This window comes from Hesperophylax consimilis, chromosome 5, assembly GCF_061612785.1.
Source record: "Hesperophylax consimilis isolate HC1 chromosome 5, BYU_Hcon_1.0, whole genome shotgun sequence".
NCBI lineage: Eukaryota > Metazoa > Arthropoda > Insecta > Trichoptera > Limnephilidae > Hesperophylax > Hesperophylax consimilis.
The window spans coordinates 31,989,036-32,007,043 of record NC_142840.1 but is presented as its reverse complement, the minus strand read 5'-3'; the positions used below and the strand labels follow the sequence as shown (position 1 = coordinate 32,007,043).

General features: G+C 34.9%; 1 protein-coding gene across 2 annotated transcripts in view; it reads right to left on the bottom strand.

Annotated features, from left to right (window-relative positions):
* LOC149423787 (cytoplasmic dynein 2 heavy chain 1-like) overlaps nucleotides 1–10,232 on the bottom strand; it is a 52,754-nt gene extending 42,522 nt beyond the window's left edge. Inside the window, exons 1-5 of one of the 2 annotated variants that reach the window (XM_089631807.1) lie at nucleotides 10,093–10,232; nucleotides 6,598–6,790; nucleotides 5,464–5,678; nucleotides 3,576–3,809; nucleotides 2,618–2,827 (exon numbers count right to left, since the gene is read on the bottom strand). In XM_089631807.1, coding sequence (XP_089487933.1) covers nucleotides 2,618–2,827; nucleotides 3,576–3,809; nucleotides 5,464–5,678; nucleotides 6,598–6,789 — 851 coding nt within the window. In that variant the 5' untranslated portion in view covers nucleotide 6,790; nucleotides 10,093–10,232. Of the gene's footprint in view, nucleotides 1–2,617; nucleotides 2,828–3,575; nucleotides 3,810–5,463; nucleotides 5,679–6,597; nucleotides 6,791–6,931; nucleotides 7,052–10,092 lie in introns of those variants that run through there. The other variant, XM_089631806.1, reaches the window with a different exon arrangement.
* Between the last annotated feature and the right edge of the window lie 7,776 nt (nucleotides 10,233–18,008).

The window sequence follows — 18,008 nt, the reverse complement described above, 5'->3', positions numbered from 1 at the left end:
TTACATTGCGCGTTGTCTTCCCGATATAAAACGCTGGACAATTGTTACAATTGTCAATTAAATTAATTACAATTCAATTCTAAAGATAAAGATGACACACTAAGTCATGCAGGAATTTATAAATAGAAATTATACAGCTTAATGTGAAACTAAGGACGGGTTGTTTCGGAGAATTTGAACAATTCTTCAAATTTCAAAGTTAATTTTCCAGTTCTGTGAAAGATTTTTTCAAGTTCTGTTATTATTTCAGTTCTGTCATGCAACTAGCCTATGATGATACAATAACAGAACTTGAATAAGACTTTCACAGTACCCAGAAATGAACGTTGAAATTTGATGAATTGTTCAAATTCTCCGAAACAACCCGTCCTAAGAAAACACTAGTTAACGGTTGGGAAGTATTTTTTAATAGTAAGGCTGTAAGTGACTTCTATCCAGTGTGTAAAGAGTTTTATATTTAAAAAATAATGATTTGGATTAACTTAGTCGTTCTTAACATAAAAAGGATCATTACCCTTAAAAAATTACATATGGAGTAATAGAATGGGGCAGCAGCATCAAACCATGTAAAAAAATAAAACTAAATTCCTTACTACCGATACTTATCCCAACGTTGAATCCATGACTGGAAACATTTTACCACGAGTTACCCGACACCGAGTGTACAAGGTACTGTTGCATACGTGTTGCTCGCGCAACGCCGGGTAGTAAATTATGGTTTATGATTGATTTATTGATAATTTATAATTACCGCGATATTCACGGTTTCAGTCACCGTAATTTCACCACGAGTTTCCCGACACCGTGTCCACGTGGTAATGTTGCATGTGCGTAAATCGCGCAACACCGGTTAGTAAATGCTTGTTTATAATTACCGCGGTAATTAGAGTTGAATCTGTCACAGTAATATACTACGCGTTTCCTGACACCATGTATACAAGGGTATGGTTTTGTGCGTGTAACTCGCGTAACGCCGGGAATAATTGCTAGTTTATAAATACCCCGATATTGACGGTTTTGGTCACCATAATATCCATGATTCACAATATATTGCAGGTATTACCTATTTACATAATAAAATAATAATAATATTAATGTAAATTACACACGCCGACGGAATTTTAGAGACAATATTTGCTTCAGAATCACAATCATTCATTGGTAGTTGATTATTTTCCCTGAAAATTAAACAACACAAAATTATCACTAAATGTTATAAAAAATATATGCGTATTCTGACTGATTCGTTTGAACGACCCTGTAGCATATAGAGTACGTACAATGTACAAGGATAATTAAATATGACTAACCCTTTTTTTTCTGCAAATATTTATCCCATGTACGTTTTTGATGACGAAATTTTTGTTTTCTTATAAAACTTTTCTCCGATAGTATTTTTCTCCCCATTTTTAAACGAGGAATTTCGTTAAAATGTTATCAAGTAGACTGGCGTGGAATAGACGTCCGCTCGCCGCCCTGTCGCAGCGGGGAATGATAAAATTTCGGCTTGCGCCGTGGTAATCAGAAACAACGAACAAACAATAAACGCGAATCGAAATTAATTACTATTATATACTTTAAGAATATATTTCTTGGTCATAAATTATTTTTAATGTTTCAATAATATCATAGTAAATTATTTTTGTAAAAAAATCTCAACTATACCAATTTGTAAGGTCATAAATAAATAGTCAAATTGAGGGATTTTCGTCACAAAACGCGTCCTCGAATTTATTTATTAGTAATTTTATTTGAAATAAAAACAAAATTCTTATACATACATATGATAGATAATTTATTGATTGTTTATACTGTATTATTATATGATTTGAAATATTTGTTGTATAATACAACTTCGCCTTTGAAAATGCAACAAATCTGCGCATCGTAACACTTTATTATGGTATGAAAATAATATTATTTTTCAAAATTTAACATCTTACTTTACTAGATAAAATAACGATCTTTCGAAACCAATTTGTGTTTTTCTCTAGAAAAGTGTCCATATGTCTAAAACTGGCCTCAAAAATGCCAAATTTCAGGTCAAGTCTACCTATTTCGCCTTAAAGTCCTATTGTACCAGGATATATAATTTAAGCAGTATTAAAAAGAGGCTTTGCATTTCCATCTAAAAGTTTACGATGGACATTTCTAAATTATTGTAATAATATATTCCAAAAAGTCATCAACCACCATTGATTGCATGTTTGCGAAAGATTTGTCCAAATTTGTGATTTTTTTTAAAAACAACGATTCTGCTTGAAAATTAATGTCAACAGGGAATATTTCTAAATAAATCACAAAGCTGACAGGTCATTTAAAGTCACTTGATAACAAAATCTCAAAATACACGAGGGGTTAAATAAAATTGTTGGCTTGACATGACTAAGTCAACAAGAATTAGCAAAACTGGAGACATCTAAGGGAGCCCTTTGCCAATAGCTGAACATCAGATGGCTTAGAATATGAAAATTGTATTTCTTGTCAAAATCGTACATCAAAATTGAAGTCGACAAAATATAAAAAAGTGGTACTATAGATGTTGTACAGCTGTGCTTTAAAAATGCAGAAGATTGCATTATTTCCAGTACGGATATGGATACGAGAAGGATCTTACTTGCTCAGTGCTCTTTGCTCTGCCTCCAGCGGTGATATCTTGTGAAGAACATGGGCGAACTTGATGTTGGCCAGGACCCAGGCGGCGAGCGGGGCGCAGGCCAGGGAGGCCCGTTTGGCTGTCTTCTCCGAGAAGGACAAGGCGCGGGCAGACACAAGTTTCTCCACTGCAGCCAGACTCTCTCGAGAAATGTTACTCGCATCAAAGTTCCTAAGAAAAAAGAACAAAACTTGTTGGTTGTCTTACAGTAAAATTTAGAATGTTTGAAATAAAAGTGTTTAACTTCTTGTCTTTGTTTATGTCATATCACCATATTTATTTAGATTCATTGTGAAGTACACTTTAGCTTTTTCAAAATATTATAAAAACCACACAAATATATTTGGATTTCTCTATTTAACTTTTTTTTAATATAAAATGAGGGAGAAAAAATCTGCACCAGAAATACATATGGATGCATGGGAAATGTTCAGGTGAGCAGAAAAACAAATGCTTTTTTAGAAAATCTATTTCGTAAATCAATAAGTAATTGAAAGAAATATATTTTTTTAGTATTTGTGGAAGTCATGAGAAATGTGCTATAAAAACATAGTTTTTCAGCTGTCTTTATCATTTTGTGTTTTGGTTTTTGCATCTGTATGTTTCTCGGGCATAGAAATCATTCCTCCGAATATAAGAAGCAATTTTGGGAAAGCTATTATTGATGCAATATTCATATAAATTTTGATAAATATGTAAACACATGTTCTGGTAAGACAGTATAATTAACAAAAACATCATTTTGCCAAACAACCGTGAGTAATTACAAAATTACTGTCAGCTGGCACAACTAGTGAAAAACGTCAGTTTACCGCCGGCAAACGAGAGGCATTTGGCAGGAGTTTGGCATCCCGGTAGTAAAGTTAATGACCACATACCCTAATAATATTTATATTAGTTAAGTGTGCAGATAAATAACCTGATGTCTTCCTTAATGCCTCTCTTGGAGAGGAACTGCTTCATGGAGTGCCAGGAGGTGTCGGCGATGTCCATAAGTCGCAGCACCGCCTCCAGGACATCTCGCACAGGCTCCGGCGGAGCGCGCAGGGAGCGCACCTCGCTCAGGGACTCGGGTCTGATGTCTCCCACGGCAGCTCGAGCCTCCAGAATCACAGGTTCTACTTCGGATAGCTCGGCTTCTATCGCCTTCTTCCTGAAATCAACAGTAAAACAATGTAGGTTAGGTAGGAATAGAAGTGAATGACCAACACAATATGGAATGTTAAAATCCTTCATACTATCAGGAGGCCTATTCTGAATCTTTCGGGTTAACAAACCATTAAGTTCGTGGTTTAACCTTTCCTTGCTGTTGCTGTCAACCGAGTGAACATCGACTCTAATTAATAAAATATCTCTGTAAATATACTAACCACGGAGTTCATGTTTTAGGAATTCCTCCACATTACATTTATGTATTGCATGAAATAATTATAATATTTAAATTAGAAATGAAATAATTACAATATACAGGGTGTCCGGAAACTCGTAGTACAAGCGGGAAACTGGTGAATCTACATCACATTTGGAGTCGATTATGTAGTATATTTTTTTTTTATTTGAGCTTTCGTTATCGAGTAAATCGAGTTTGAAGTTGATTTTTTTTTTTTTTTTTTTTTCTTTTTTTAATCAAATTCTTATAAATTATTACTGAAGATCAAAGTACCCAACTAATTAAAACTATTTGAAAGTAAAACAAATGGAGAAACTCGGATTTGAAGCATTATTTTGAAATCACCCTTCATTTAACCCGGTGTAATCATAAAATATTTCTGCTCTGCAGGTTAAAACATCTGTTGTTCAACCCTAAACACCAGAAAAAACTTTAACCCTAAAATAGCCGAAAAATATTTTTTTTTGGTTTTTTTTTTTTTTTTTGTGAAAATGCTCAAATCAAAAAACTTTATGTTTTTTTGGGTTCCCCATGTGGTGTAGATTCTCCAGTTTCCCGCTTGTACTACGAGTTTCCGGACACCGTGTATAAATAGAGGAATATTTTAACACCGTAAGGGGAGAGTTAATACGGGTTTGTGACGTGGCTAAGCCGGCCATACAGATGTTTTGAAAGATACTGAGTTTGCCTTCAGGAAGATAGGGATTAATGACAATATTAGATAATCATGTATCGGGACCAGTGGGTCTTGGAGAGTACATATTATGAAGGAAAAAATATATGGGCAAAAAGATTTTAAAAATGGTGGTGATGTATTGTTTTTAGCAAAGAACTAATATAGCAACCATTCAATGACAACAATGGCACTTTTTTCAGGGTGTATTTACTTTAGGGAAAATGAACTAATACCCTTAAGTGTATTAGATGAGTTTTCTTGAACTTGTCTAATTAAGCTCACGTCTTGAATAAATCATGTTTTTATTTTTATTTGTATAAAAATTACCTACAATGTTATTTATACCCGCTAAGCTACTGCAAGTAGCTTGTCAGCAGGAGATTAGTTGCACATATAATAATAGTATAATACATAAATGAAATAATCATCAACGCTTTAGCGTAGTAATACATACATATCTACAAAAACCAAAAAAAAAAATTGTGTAATACTTTAAAGTTGAAAATACAGAAACAGTGTTATGTGGAAAAACAGTGTATCACAGTCTTAATACATGAGGTATAATTCCAGGGTCGACCACCTGAGATCTTAAGCAGACTTTCTCATGTCTTAAGTAGTCTCAAGTAGTCTCAGACTTGAGACTACTTAAGACATGAGAAAGTCTGCACCAGAATGAGATACTACATGGTAGTTCCTACATGAATTGAATGTTAAAAAAGAAGTTTAGAAAAAACAGTTTACCTCTCCTGCAGCTTAGCATTCTCCACGTCCATATTTTTCTTCAGGACTTGCAGCTCCTCTTTATGGGTGGTGGCCGACTGCATGGTGGAGCCGATTTGGTTGAGGGCCTGGTTGGCCTTCTTCTGCTTCTCTGCCAGGGCCGTGCCCTGCTCCGCTGCCTCGGCCTTCAGCCTGGCCACTTCGGCTTGGGCTTCTGTCAGGGCTGCCACACCGGCCTGGAAATATTTTTTACTTTGCTATTAAATATTTAACTACAAACACAACATTTTTAACATTCACAAGATATTAAACTATTTTATCACCATAGTCTTTTTGGAAGATATTTATTCCAGTGTGAAACAAACTCATAAAATTCAATTATTGAAGACAATATTAGCAATTTCTAAACGAAAATCTGAAACAGAAAAATCAGAAAAGGATACGGTCACATCTATAAGATTCATTATATCTCATTTTGTAAAATGGTAAGATTAGAAGAAAGAGAGAACAAAACTGTAGATAGTAAAAACAAGGGAGATGGGCCATGGACTATTATTAGAGTGAATTTGTGTCGCCAGTATCATTCACCCACACTATTGCATTTAAACAGTGTTAGAAAGAGAGAACAAAACTGTAGATAGTAAAAACAAGGGAGATGGGCCATGGACTATTATTAGAGTGAATTTGTGTCGCCAGTATCATTCACCCACACTATTGCAAATCGCATTTACACACAGTGGCGCGCCACCTTCATTCCTATCTACACACCAAATGCATAATTTTCTTTGCATAGCCGTGCAGTTTAATCACAGCTTAATGACAGTCGGCACGCTTCCATGCCATATCTCCCGTTACCATTACGAGAGGGGAGATCTGGAAAGGATCTAAGACTGACGCAAGCATAATGAGTTTGGCTAGTAGTTCTGTGACCTCGCGTTGGCCACTATCATGAACCGGAACGTACAAGCAAATTTACAAACAGACGAAATGCAAAATGTTTGAGTTATACAATGACTTATGTAAATTAAGAAGTGGACGAGTACATGGTATGGAATTGGAATTGAATAATGTTGGGGTCGCATAAGAAACACAGTCGGAATAATAAAAAACGTGATGACATACGAATGTGAATGAAACAATAAGTTAAGTACCTACCTGAAATCTTGTTCGTTTCTCTTCAAGGCTCAGTTTTCGATCTTGGTGTATATGGAAATATGTTCTCAGGAGAGAGGCAAATCGATACGGGGTTACCAAGTCATCTTTGGTGATCGATGAATAAATCTCGAAAATACTGTTGATCGGAATTGTGTTTAGATTCATTTCTGGATCACTACCACGCGACATCATTCTGAAATAAAGAAAAACAATTTGTTTTTTAAATTTCGTAAAATCTCAAAATAGAAAGCAAAATGTGTTTTGGTGCCATAATTACAATTATTTTTAAATACTGTGCTTTTATTGGTGCATTATGAATTTTTGGGTTGTATACCTTTTAGCAATAAGTAAAGGCATTTCTTTTAGGGTTGTCTCGGACCATTTGTCTTGCCAAATGAAATGACATCTTTCGTAAAGTAAACGGTTAGCTTCCAGTATACTCTTCAAATTATCATTTTTCACATCCAACAGTAAAATTATTCCCAGATATTTTCGTACATCTATAATGGTTAAATGTGCAAATGGAGATTAATTATTGTTGCAATATTCATAAGTGAAGGAGACGGGAGAGAAGAGGGTTGGGAAGTACCTGGCTATTCAGATCTGATTACTAAACATGGCTAAAGTCATTTAATCTAAGATGTCATCATAGATTATACAATCTTCTTAATTTTATGAAATTAAATCTAATTTAATTTTTTTTTAATTCAATCTAACGGGTTAAAAAACTTTTAGAGTCGAGTCTATGCTTCGACGCATTTTCAAAGACTTAGGAGAATATTAATTGAATTACGACAAAGTAGAATGGAAAAGACTTTTCGAGATTCTGAAGAGAATTGACATAAAATATAGAGATAGACGAATAATCCAGGCGCTATACAAGAATGAGGCCGCTATAATTAGATGTGACAATGAAACAAAAGAAGCTAGTATAAGACAAGGGGTGAGACAGGGATGCTCTCTGTCACCTGTTCTTTTTAATGCTTATATACAGAGTACGATTGATGACTTGAGAGAGAGAATGAGTCACAGAAAAGGTGTAAAGATACACGGGCAAAAGGTGGATATGATAAGGTTTGCTGACGATATTGCTTTGGTTGCTGAAAGCGAAGAAGAACTGCAAGAGGCCTTAACAACCATGCAAAGCATTCTTCAAAACAACTACAACATGAAGATAAACAAAGACAAAACAAAGCTGCTGACTGTAGGCCGAATGCAACATCAGATGAGAGTAAAGATGGCAGGAGTTCCACTAAAGAACACCAAGGAGTTTGTCTACCTCGGGAGCAAAATAACATGGGACGGTCGGTCTAAGAGCGAGGTCGACAGCCGTATACATCAGGCTAGGCTTGCATTCAATAAAAGGTCGAATATAATAGAATCGAATAATATAGACCTAAAACTGAGAATACTCCTCATCAAGATCTATGTATGGAGTATCTTGATGTACGGCTGCGAAACATGGTGCCTATCCGAAAGAGATAAACGGAGACTAGAGGCTTTTGAGATGTGGTCCTATAGAAGACTGTTAGGAATTTCCTGGAGAGACCATGTTACAAATGAGGAGGTTCTCCAAAGAATCGAAGGAGGAAGGCACCTGCTCAGGACCTTGTCCGAAAGGCGTGCAAGATGGATCGGCCATGTTATACGACAAGAAGGCCTCTTGCATGTCATAATAGAGGGTATGACCGAGGGGACCAACTCTAGGGGACGCCCACGCCGAGAGTACCTGGAGGACCTGCTGGTGGACGTGCGCTGCTCATCATATGCAGAAGTCAAAAGAGCCGCACAAGACAGGGAAGAATGGAAGAGGAGAGTAGATAAAATTGCTGCAAACCAATCCCAGGATTGAAACCAGAGAGAGAGAGGAGAATATGGCCGTACCGTGCATGTCTGTAAAAAAATATTTGTAAGGCAGTATGCACATCCATAACAGCCTTGTTGGTAGGAATTCTCCTAATAATAATTTTTATTATTAACTAGCTGTACACCGCCACACGTTGCTGTGGCTCAGTCTGTCTGTGCAGATAGAGAAACAATGGCGATTTTTGCGTTTAAGTCCCACAGATGGTGCTGTTTAAAAAAAACACGTGACATGTAAACATAATATAGGTATATATAAACACATGTGTATTTGAATGCAACATTGCATAAATTTCAAAGCAATCGGTGAATAACTTTCCGAGATTTAAAATTTAGAACAAACAAACATTTACAGTTTTATTTATATAAATAATAATATTAAATTTATTTTTTATGGTTAATATCTGATTAATTTTGGTTATTTTGATATTATGTTTTTTTTTAATAAAGTGTTATTTTTTATATTAATACATACTATGTACAATTTATAAAAATATAAATTTTGGAGGCAAAAATTCTTACTTTTTTGAACACTACTTTCTTCTCCCAAAAACTCAATCTCTTAGGACGGGTTGTTTCGGAGAATTTGAACAATTCATCAAATTTCAACGTTCATTTTCGGGTTCTGTGAAAGTCCTATTCAAGTTCTGTTATTAGATCATTGTAGGCTAGTTGCTTGACAAAACTGAAATAAAAACAGAACTTGAAAAAATCTTTCACAGAACTTGAAAATGAACGTTGAAATTTGATGAATTGTTCAAATTCTCCGAAACAACCCGTCCTTAGAGGTTGAACAGCTGATATTTAATCTCTAGTGACGATTTTTTTTTCAAATTTGTTTAAAAAAATACCATGTTCAGACTTGATTTACTCGAAAAGCCCAAATGGAAAAAGTTATACAGCAAAATTGAATCCAAATGCGATGTAGAATCAGCAGTTTCCGCTTGTACTATGAGTTTTAGGACACGATATTGACATATTTAGAGGAAATCCAATTGATTCTAGAAAGAGTCTCGCCTCATTAACCTGATTACCATCACTGCCTGCAACTTTTTTTTGTTTTAAAATTTGTAAATCTTAAAGCATAGTATTTTTTTATTAATTTGATTTTTTTATTAACCTTAGGTATTAATTTTATAATGTATTAGGAATTTAAAAGAAATTGTTATTATTATTTCAAGCGACATTCGGATTCTGAATGGTGGTCTTTCACTACTGTGATACCAAGGACGGGTTGTTTAACAGAATTTGAACAATTCATCAAATTTCAAAGTTGATTTTCAAGTTTTATGAAGGTTTTATTCATGTTCTATTATTATATCGTTACTGGCCAGTTGCTTCACAAAACTGCAATAATAACAGAACTTGGATAGAATCTTCACAGAAATGAAAATCGATTTTGAAATTTGATGATTTATTAAAATTCTGTGAAGCAACCTGTCCTTAGAGTATCTGGAACTCCTAGGATGGTCACTAAAACCTCTCCATTTACATACAATCAAGTGGTCCCATGATACATTGTGTCATAACCTTTATGTGTTTTAGAGAAACTTCGGTGATAGCCGCCGATGAATACATACGCAACAGCCGCGTAGATCAGGTTAAGTAAGAAACATTTGAGACACAACTTACTCTGAACGAAGCTAGCCACATTCCTAGGCTCGCTGCTGGGCGTCTTGGCCTGCGCGATCATGGCGTCGATCTCCCCCGGTTCCAGGGGGAGGCCCGCCCCCCCTGCCAGCAGCCCCTCCAGGCGCCCCAGCACCTCCCCCTCGCACCCCGCTCCCTCCTCTACCAGCACTAGGGTGGGGGTGCCATCACCGCACCATGAAACTATCTGAAATTTAACCACTCGAGTGATGGAGATTTTCGGGTATTCGGTTTATGATTCAGCCATTGAATTTATTTTTGAAAAATCGACAGTCTATATTTTATTAGTTTGAAGATGTGTAGTATAGCCAAAATAAAACCTATTATTCTTCTTGTGACTATACCTATAAAAAGACAATATAATAAATAAATGTGGACATTGTGCTCAACAGAATCATACTGGTGAGTCCTGCCCAAATTCCACCATCAAACCAGTTTGCGCGACATGCACCAGATTTGGTAAGCCTGCTGATCACTCAACTGGAGATAGGGACAACTGCCCGGCCTACATCGCTGCACTCAAGAACGACCTTGCAACTATAGATTATGGAGTGTAACATACATGAGCATAAGTGCCTCACCATCGAGAATTATAATCCCGTGACGAACTGTCTACGAATAATGTATATGAACGCGAGAAGCATCCGTAATAAGTTTGATGAGATCGAAGAAAAAGTAAGAAGTTCGCGGTACATTGTACACGTGCTCGTCATTACGGAAACGTGGCTTAAGATTGGAGAGGAAAAGTTTTACTCCCTGAATGGTTACAAAAGTGTTTTTTCTTCTCGCCCCAACGAAGGAGGAGGCGGCGTAGCAATATATGTGATTGATACTATGAAGTGTGCAATTATTGAAAATTTCTCAAATGAAAATTCCTTTTTAGGTATAACGCTTAGTAGCAGTGATAGGAAACCAGTTAACATCTATGCTATCTATCGAAAACCCAACACAAATATGCAGGATTTTCTAATACATCTAGAAAAAATACTGAACGAAAGTAGACAAGATACATTAATATTCGGAGACTTTAACATTGACATATCCATATCCACACATTCTTCATTAAATTTTTGCAACATCTTACAATCTTACAATTTTTCAATACATAACAAAACATTTCCCACGAGAGTCACTGATACAAGCTGCACCTTAATAGATCACATCTTATCAAATAGGCAAAACATTCAGACTACTATATCGAATATTGATGATCCACTTAGTGACCATAATATACTTATTGTTGATTATAAGAACAACTTAAAAAAATGTTTTAATAATAGAACCAAATCCCGGATTACGAGACCTATCATCAACAGTATGTCAGTAAAATCCTATCTTCTTGATAACAATTTCACGATCAACTTAAGCAACTCAGAAGACCCTTTTAAAAGTTTCAATTATCACATTAAAAAGGCAATAGAATCAGGTACAACTACACCAAAAACAGGATTAAGAAGTCGGGTACAACTGAATACTCCGTGGTTTGATTCCAAATTAAATACATTAATCAAAGAACGAAACCAGATTCACAAGCAGTGGAAACAAGACCCTGGTAATCTTACTCTTGTAACACTTAAAAAGAGATTGAGAAATACCATTACTAATTATAGGCGAAATCTAAAACACAAATATTATGCGAACAGCTTTCAACAAAACCAAAATAACCCCACTAAAACCTGGAAAATCATAAACTCTATTCTATCAAACCGAACACATAAACCAACTAACGAAATAGAATCCCTCGTGGTAAATGACTGCGTAATTAAGGATCCGAGCCAAATAGCATCCGCATTTAATGAGTTTTTTCTCTCAATAGGAAAAAAGCTAGCAGCTACCATTCCGTCATTCCCGGATGACTGTAATACCGTTTTTGTGGAACCGAAGGCTTGCCAATCCTTGTACATGGCTAGGACAAACAAAGATGAGGTACTGAGGATCATCTCTAAAACTAAGCTGAAAGCAGCACCGGGACTCGATGGAGTAACACCATCAGTTCTTAAGACTTGTAAAGAAGAATTAGCGGGTCACCTTACAGAACTTTTTAATTGGTCACTGTCCTCGGGAAAGTTTCCAAATGAATTAAAGTTAGCGAAGATAATACCTATACACAAAGGAGACTGTAAAACATGTATCTCTAACTACCGTCCTATATCACTTCTATCGGTTTTTTCAAAAGTATTTGAGACCATAATCAAAGATAGACTCCTAAAATACATATCTGCGAATAATATCCTTACACCACAACAATATGGCTTTCGGAAAAATTCTAGTACTCAATGTGCCGCCTTTGATTTTATCTCCAACCTTCAACAGTATATAGACCAGGGTGAATATGTGGCAGCCATATTTATAGATCTCAAAAAAGCCTTTGATACGGTCGATCATGAAATACTCTTAAAGAAATTGGAATATTTGGGAATTGTTGGGAAGCCCCTAAATCTCCTCCGAAGCTACTTAGATGATAGATTTTGTCTTGTTGAAGTCAAAGGTGTCTCGAGTGGCTTAGGTAAAATCACATGTGGAGTGCCACAGGGATCAATTCTTGGGCCTCTGCTTTTCTTGCTATATGTCAATGACATAACTAAATGTGGTATCTCTGGAAACCTCCAACTTTATGCGGATGACACTGTAATCTATTATCACAGTACAAGCCTGAGTGACCTGGAGTCTCAAATGAATGTAGATGTCTCAATTCTAGCTAATTGGCTGCGTATTAATAAATTGAGCCTCAATATAAAAAAAACGCACTACCTAACTTTCGGTAATAAGGATTATGTGCCAATGAATATCACACTTGGAACTGAGAAGCTCCAAAATATAGAAGTCACGAAATATTTAGGGCTATTAATAGACTCTAAACTTTCGTGGAATTCCCATGTTGAGCATGTGAAATCTAAAATATCCCCAATAACCGGCGTACTGTACCGACTCCAAGGTCTTCTCTCTACATCTCTACTAAGGGCCACATACTATGCGATGATTCACTCCCATCTGAGTTATTTAGTTAGTATCTGGGGCACTATTACTAAAAAACAAATATCAGAAATACAAGTGATTCAAAATCGAGCAATAAGGAATATCTACCGTCTACCGTGGGATATACATATCAAAGATATATATTTAAAGACAAACATACTTCCTTTTACGGTTCTACCTAAATACAATATCACTTGTACAATATTACAAATCATACATAGATCCTCACACACTAACATCAAACCAGCATTTAATTCAGACATACACCAGCACAAAACTCGGTCCCAAAATCTAATACACCTAGCATCGTCTACCCACACAACAAAATTTGGTATTAACTCATTACAATATATTGCATATAGACAATACAATGCATTACCTAATGAAATAAAGCAATCAGTAACTAACAAAAAAATATTAGTTAAAACGCTTAAAGATTATTTCCTGAAAATGTTTTTAAACCAGTGAATTTTCGCTCGCTTTCATATGTTGGTTTACTATGTTTCATGTGTATAGATGTCTCTCAGTATTTCTAAAATCTCTATTCTTAACAATGTATTTTTCCTTTTTTATTTATTTTTCTTTTCCTTTTCAATATGTTGTATTTTTTTTAAAGTGTAATATCCTTGTAAAATGTATTTTATGTGTCTGTACTTCCCGTAATGAGTTTTATCTCAACTCATTGGGAATAATGTGTTACTTACCATGTTTTTTGTAATACATTATAAATAAATAAAAAATAAAAAAATAAAAAATAAAAAAACATAAATAAATAAGTAAAAAGAAAAAAAATATATTTTATGGAGCTTATTCTAGTGTCATATTAAGACAACAATATATATCATATAAAAATTTACATAATAATATTTAGCATAATAATATAGATATAAGACAGGATATAACAGTAATTAAATTATATAAAACAACAAAAACTCATGTTGTGTAACAATAATTGAGAAAACTATTATTATTAAGAATTTTTGTTTTTCAATGAGTTGAACACACTTCGCCTGGGTGGGATCCAAACGCGATGCCAACTCGGCCACTGACGTACGTGGCCGAGTTGGCATCGTCATCTTCTTAATGTATGTGACGCTCCGGGCATTGAATATAAATGTCAACTAATTTATACAGGAATAATGCATCTATGTGATGCCTTCGAACACTGAACAATTGGTATGAAGTATGAAGCTTCCTCTGCATAATTATTAGATCTTACAAATGAGGATATGCAAAGAGGATATTTTTAAGAATTTGTTTTGAATTGCTTCGATTTTGTTAATGTCGAATTTTTAAAATAGAGACCTAACAACTGATGAAAACTCCAGATGACTCCGCACATGGGCAAAGTAAATCGCTTAATAAGGGGTGCTACCCCACTAACTAACTACCCATCCCACCCCACATTTTTCATTCCCAGAACATCCTCTAATTTTGAGGTTTTTTTTCCACCAGGCCTTGTGTGGATAAAATGTTTAAAAAAATGGGGATAGCATACCCCCATTGGCCACAGGGACTTTTGTGTGATATTCATATTTATAAAAAAAAAAGACTTATCAATCGACAGTTGTATGGTTTGACTTGCCAGCTGAAAAATCAAGTTTTGCCAACGGGAAGTTTTAGAAATGAACAAAGTTAAAGATGCAAGGAGGTATTTTTCTTTAAGTGCGATTTCAAATGTGATACGGTAGATTCAGCGCCGCCTGTCCTGCAAGGAGGCAATTGGAGCAGTTTACTCTGGACGCTGACCTCCAATGCGCCGATAATACAAAGAGTAAAGAGTTAAATCTTTTTTCTACATTCCGAAAATTAAGTTAATTATGTTATATTTCAGATTACATTTAACTCATGTTTGCTTTAGTATCTTAAGCTGGTGGGCCTACCATTTGTATACATTATACTAATTTTGTTTCTTCTAAACCAAAACCTCTACATTCTTCTAGTCAGGATTTTCGGGCAGATATTATTACGCTTGCAGTAAAAAAATGCCGTGTATTTTGTGCGTCTCTGAATAAACTCGCAGAACATCAGTCAAATTAGTTGATATTTCACAATTTTGAATGAACCAGATATAAAATAAAGAGGAGTAAAAATGACTTATTTAAAAAATATTATTTCAACTCACTTCTGTTTTATGATTTTAATTCAACATTTTTGCAATTTGGAAAAATTAAATATTCATAAAAATTTCGTACCCAAATTTGGGTAGCCATCGCTCGAGTGACTAACGTTGCTGAATGGACAATCAATTGAAATGATTTATATTTTGGGCTTCTACATGACTTACTGCTTAATACCGAGACAATAAGAGTTTTTAATGTTAATCCCGTCATCTCACGGGTCGGTAAGCAATCAACCTAAACTGAATGCTGCAAGACTCTGCGTAGAGAGTTCAGCGTGGAACTTTTCTGCATAAGGTCTTACAGCATTTGGTTTATGTCAATTGCATACCGACCCGTGGGACGACGGGCTTAGATAACAAAGATTAAATAAAATTTATTTTTTAAAATGAACATAATACATGGAGGTTGCATTTGAATGTATTTAATATATTATAAAAAATTGAGAAAAGAGAAAAAAAAATTCAGAAACCAGTTTTAAATTGGAAATACATAACTTACAAGTGGAAAATAAGAAGAATATAAAAATATATGCAATCGATCCTGTGTGATTCTTATAAATAATAATATTATGCTACATAAAAATATCATTCAGGTATCTCATATATGGGTAAACTTAATAAATATGTTAATATTTGAGATGAATTTGTTTCCAAGTGTGTGAAAGCGAGAAATAGATGCATGTATGTAGTAGTTAGTCTCGGAATTATTGTTGCAGAATAATATATTTTGCCTGGTGTCTCAATTTGGTACTTTAAAGTCAATGAGGTGCACAAGTTTACAACAGTCAAGTTCGGAGCGAATAAATAAAAAGTTAAGTTTCATTTATTTTTCTTCTATTTTCTAGGGAATATATTTTAAATGTACATAGTAAAAACGTATAGTTTATGTGTTAAATAGGTATGTGTTTAATGGTATGTGTTTGAAGTTAATAAATCGTAAAAATTTGTGCTGCCCATGTTCAATATTACCTATATGAATTTTATAGTATGGGGACCACACTATTGAATTATTCTATAGTAGCATTTGGTCAGTTTTGTACTCTGCAAATCAATATTATGTTGATTTACATAATATTAAAGAGTCTTTAGAAGGATTATAAGCCTGAGGCCAGGAGCAAACCAGAAATATGTTATTATTATTTAACCCATTGAAAACAAAAGTTATGTCATTCCATATCTGCGTGGATCAAGATTTCCTTCAGTTAACCTTTGGAACGCCGAACTCTTGCCACCTAATATCTATGTACAGAATGTATTAGTATCAGATTACCATACAGACACGTCGGCGTTCAAAGGATACAATATTTTGTATCCAATAAATACCTTTGGCACTTGAAAAGTTAATCAAGTTTTATCATAATTTGTAATATTTAACAAATGTAATGTGAATAATTATGAAATGTTGACTTTGAAGAAAATGGTTCAACAAGGTAAATTCGTGGCTCGATGAAGAATTTTGTTTGTGATTTTGTGACCATATTTCTTCCAAAGGTTGAGAGTTTTACCAATGTCAATCATACGTGTGGAAAAATGTAGAAAATAATATGATCAGCGTAATTTGCGAGATATATTGAGAAAAAATAGCTACATACATAACATGAAAATGAGTGACAAAAAAAAAAGAAACATCGTAACATCATAAATTTGATTACATTCTTGATCTGCGCCATAAACTGCTGCCTTGTGGCTATGTTGACCACCTTTGCGCCCAGCATGGCGGCTACAATGGTAACGGCGGCTCGGCGTCCTGCTCCGCCCGCCCCTGCCATCACCGCCGCCCCCGTGCCTAATGCACGCCCCGCGCAGGCACTGAGCCGCATCAGTTCGGGGCTGCACTCGACGCCGCATTCGCCAAATGCGCTTCCGGTGGCGCTGTCCATTTCGGAATCTACAAATAAATTATTATTATTTAATTAGCAGGCAGATAATTTTGCTTCTGCACTAATATCTTTTAACAGTAATTGAATTGATTTAAATTTAAAAATAAGTTAATCCTTTCTTCTCTCCAAATAAGAATCCAACCGAGCTTTAAATTGATTTATATTTGTTGCATCGGTGACTTGGAAGTTTGTTCCATGCTTCTACACACTACTCTATATGCAAAGAAGTGTAGAATATGTTCCAAGGATCAGATTCAAAAGGTGTTTTGTTCTTTTTTTTTAGTGCCCACGGAGATTTACATTGGTGTTGATGGTGAAGATTTCTTGAATACAATAAAATTTGTTGGTAATTTTAGTTCCTTGAGTCTATTTTTGTCTTACCGGTCTTTCAAAGGTCATATTATTTTTGTGAATTGTCTCTGTAAACTCTCTATTAGATATATATGTACTTGTAGTGTTTTTTCCAGGAAAGGTCACACATTTGTTTTGTGTATTTTTAACATCATGTCCGGTAGAGGTGGGTCCTATGAGTACTTTTCGTTACTGGGTACAATGAGTACAGGTACAGGAAAATACCTGTGACAAAATACTCAGAAGTATTTAATCCCGACCTGAGGATTGATTCAGAATGAGTAATTCTATAATTTTTAATTTTTATAATAATAAAATTTTTCCAGTCGCAAATATCCATGAAATAAACCTGTCAAAAATACCTGCTAAACATACCTACCAATCGAAAATACCTATCGAAAATATCCATCGAAAATACCTCTCAAAAATATCTAATTAAAATACCTATCAAAAATACCGACTGAAAATACCCATCAAAAATACCTACTAAAAATACCCATCAAAAATACCCATCAAAAATACCCATCAAAAATACCTACTGAAAATACCCATCAAAAATACATACCAAA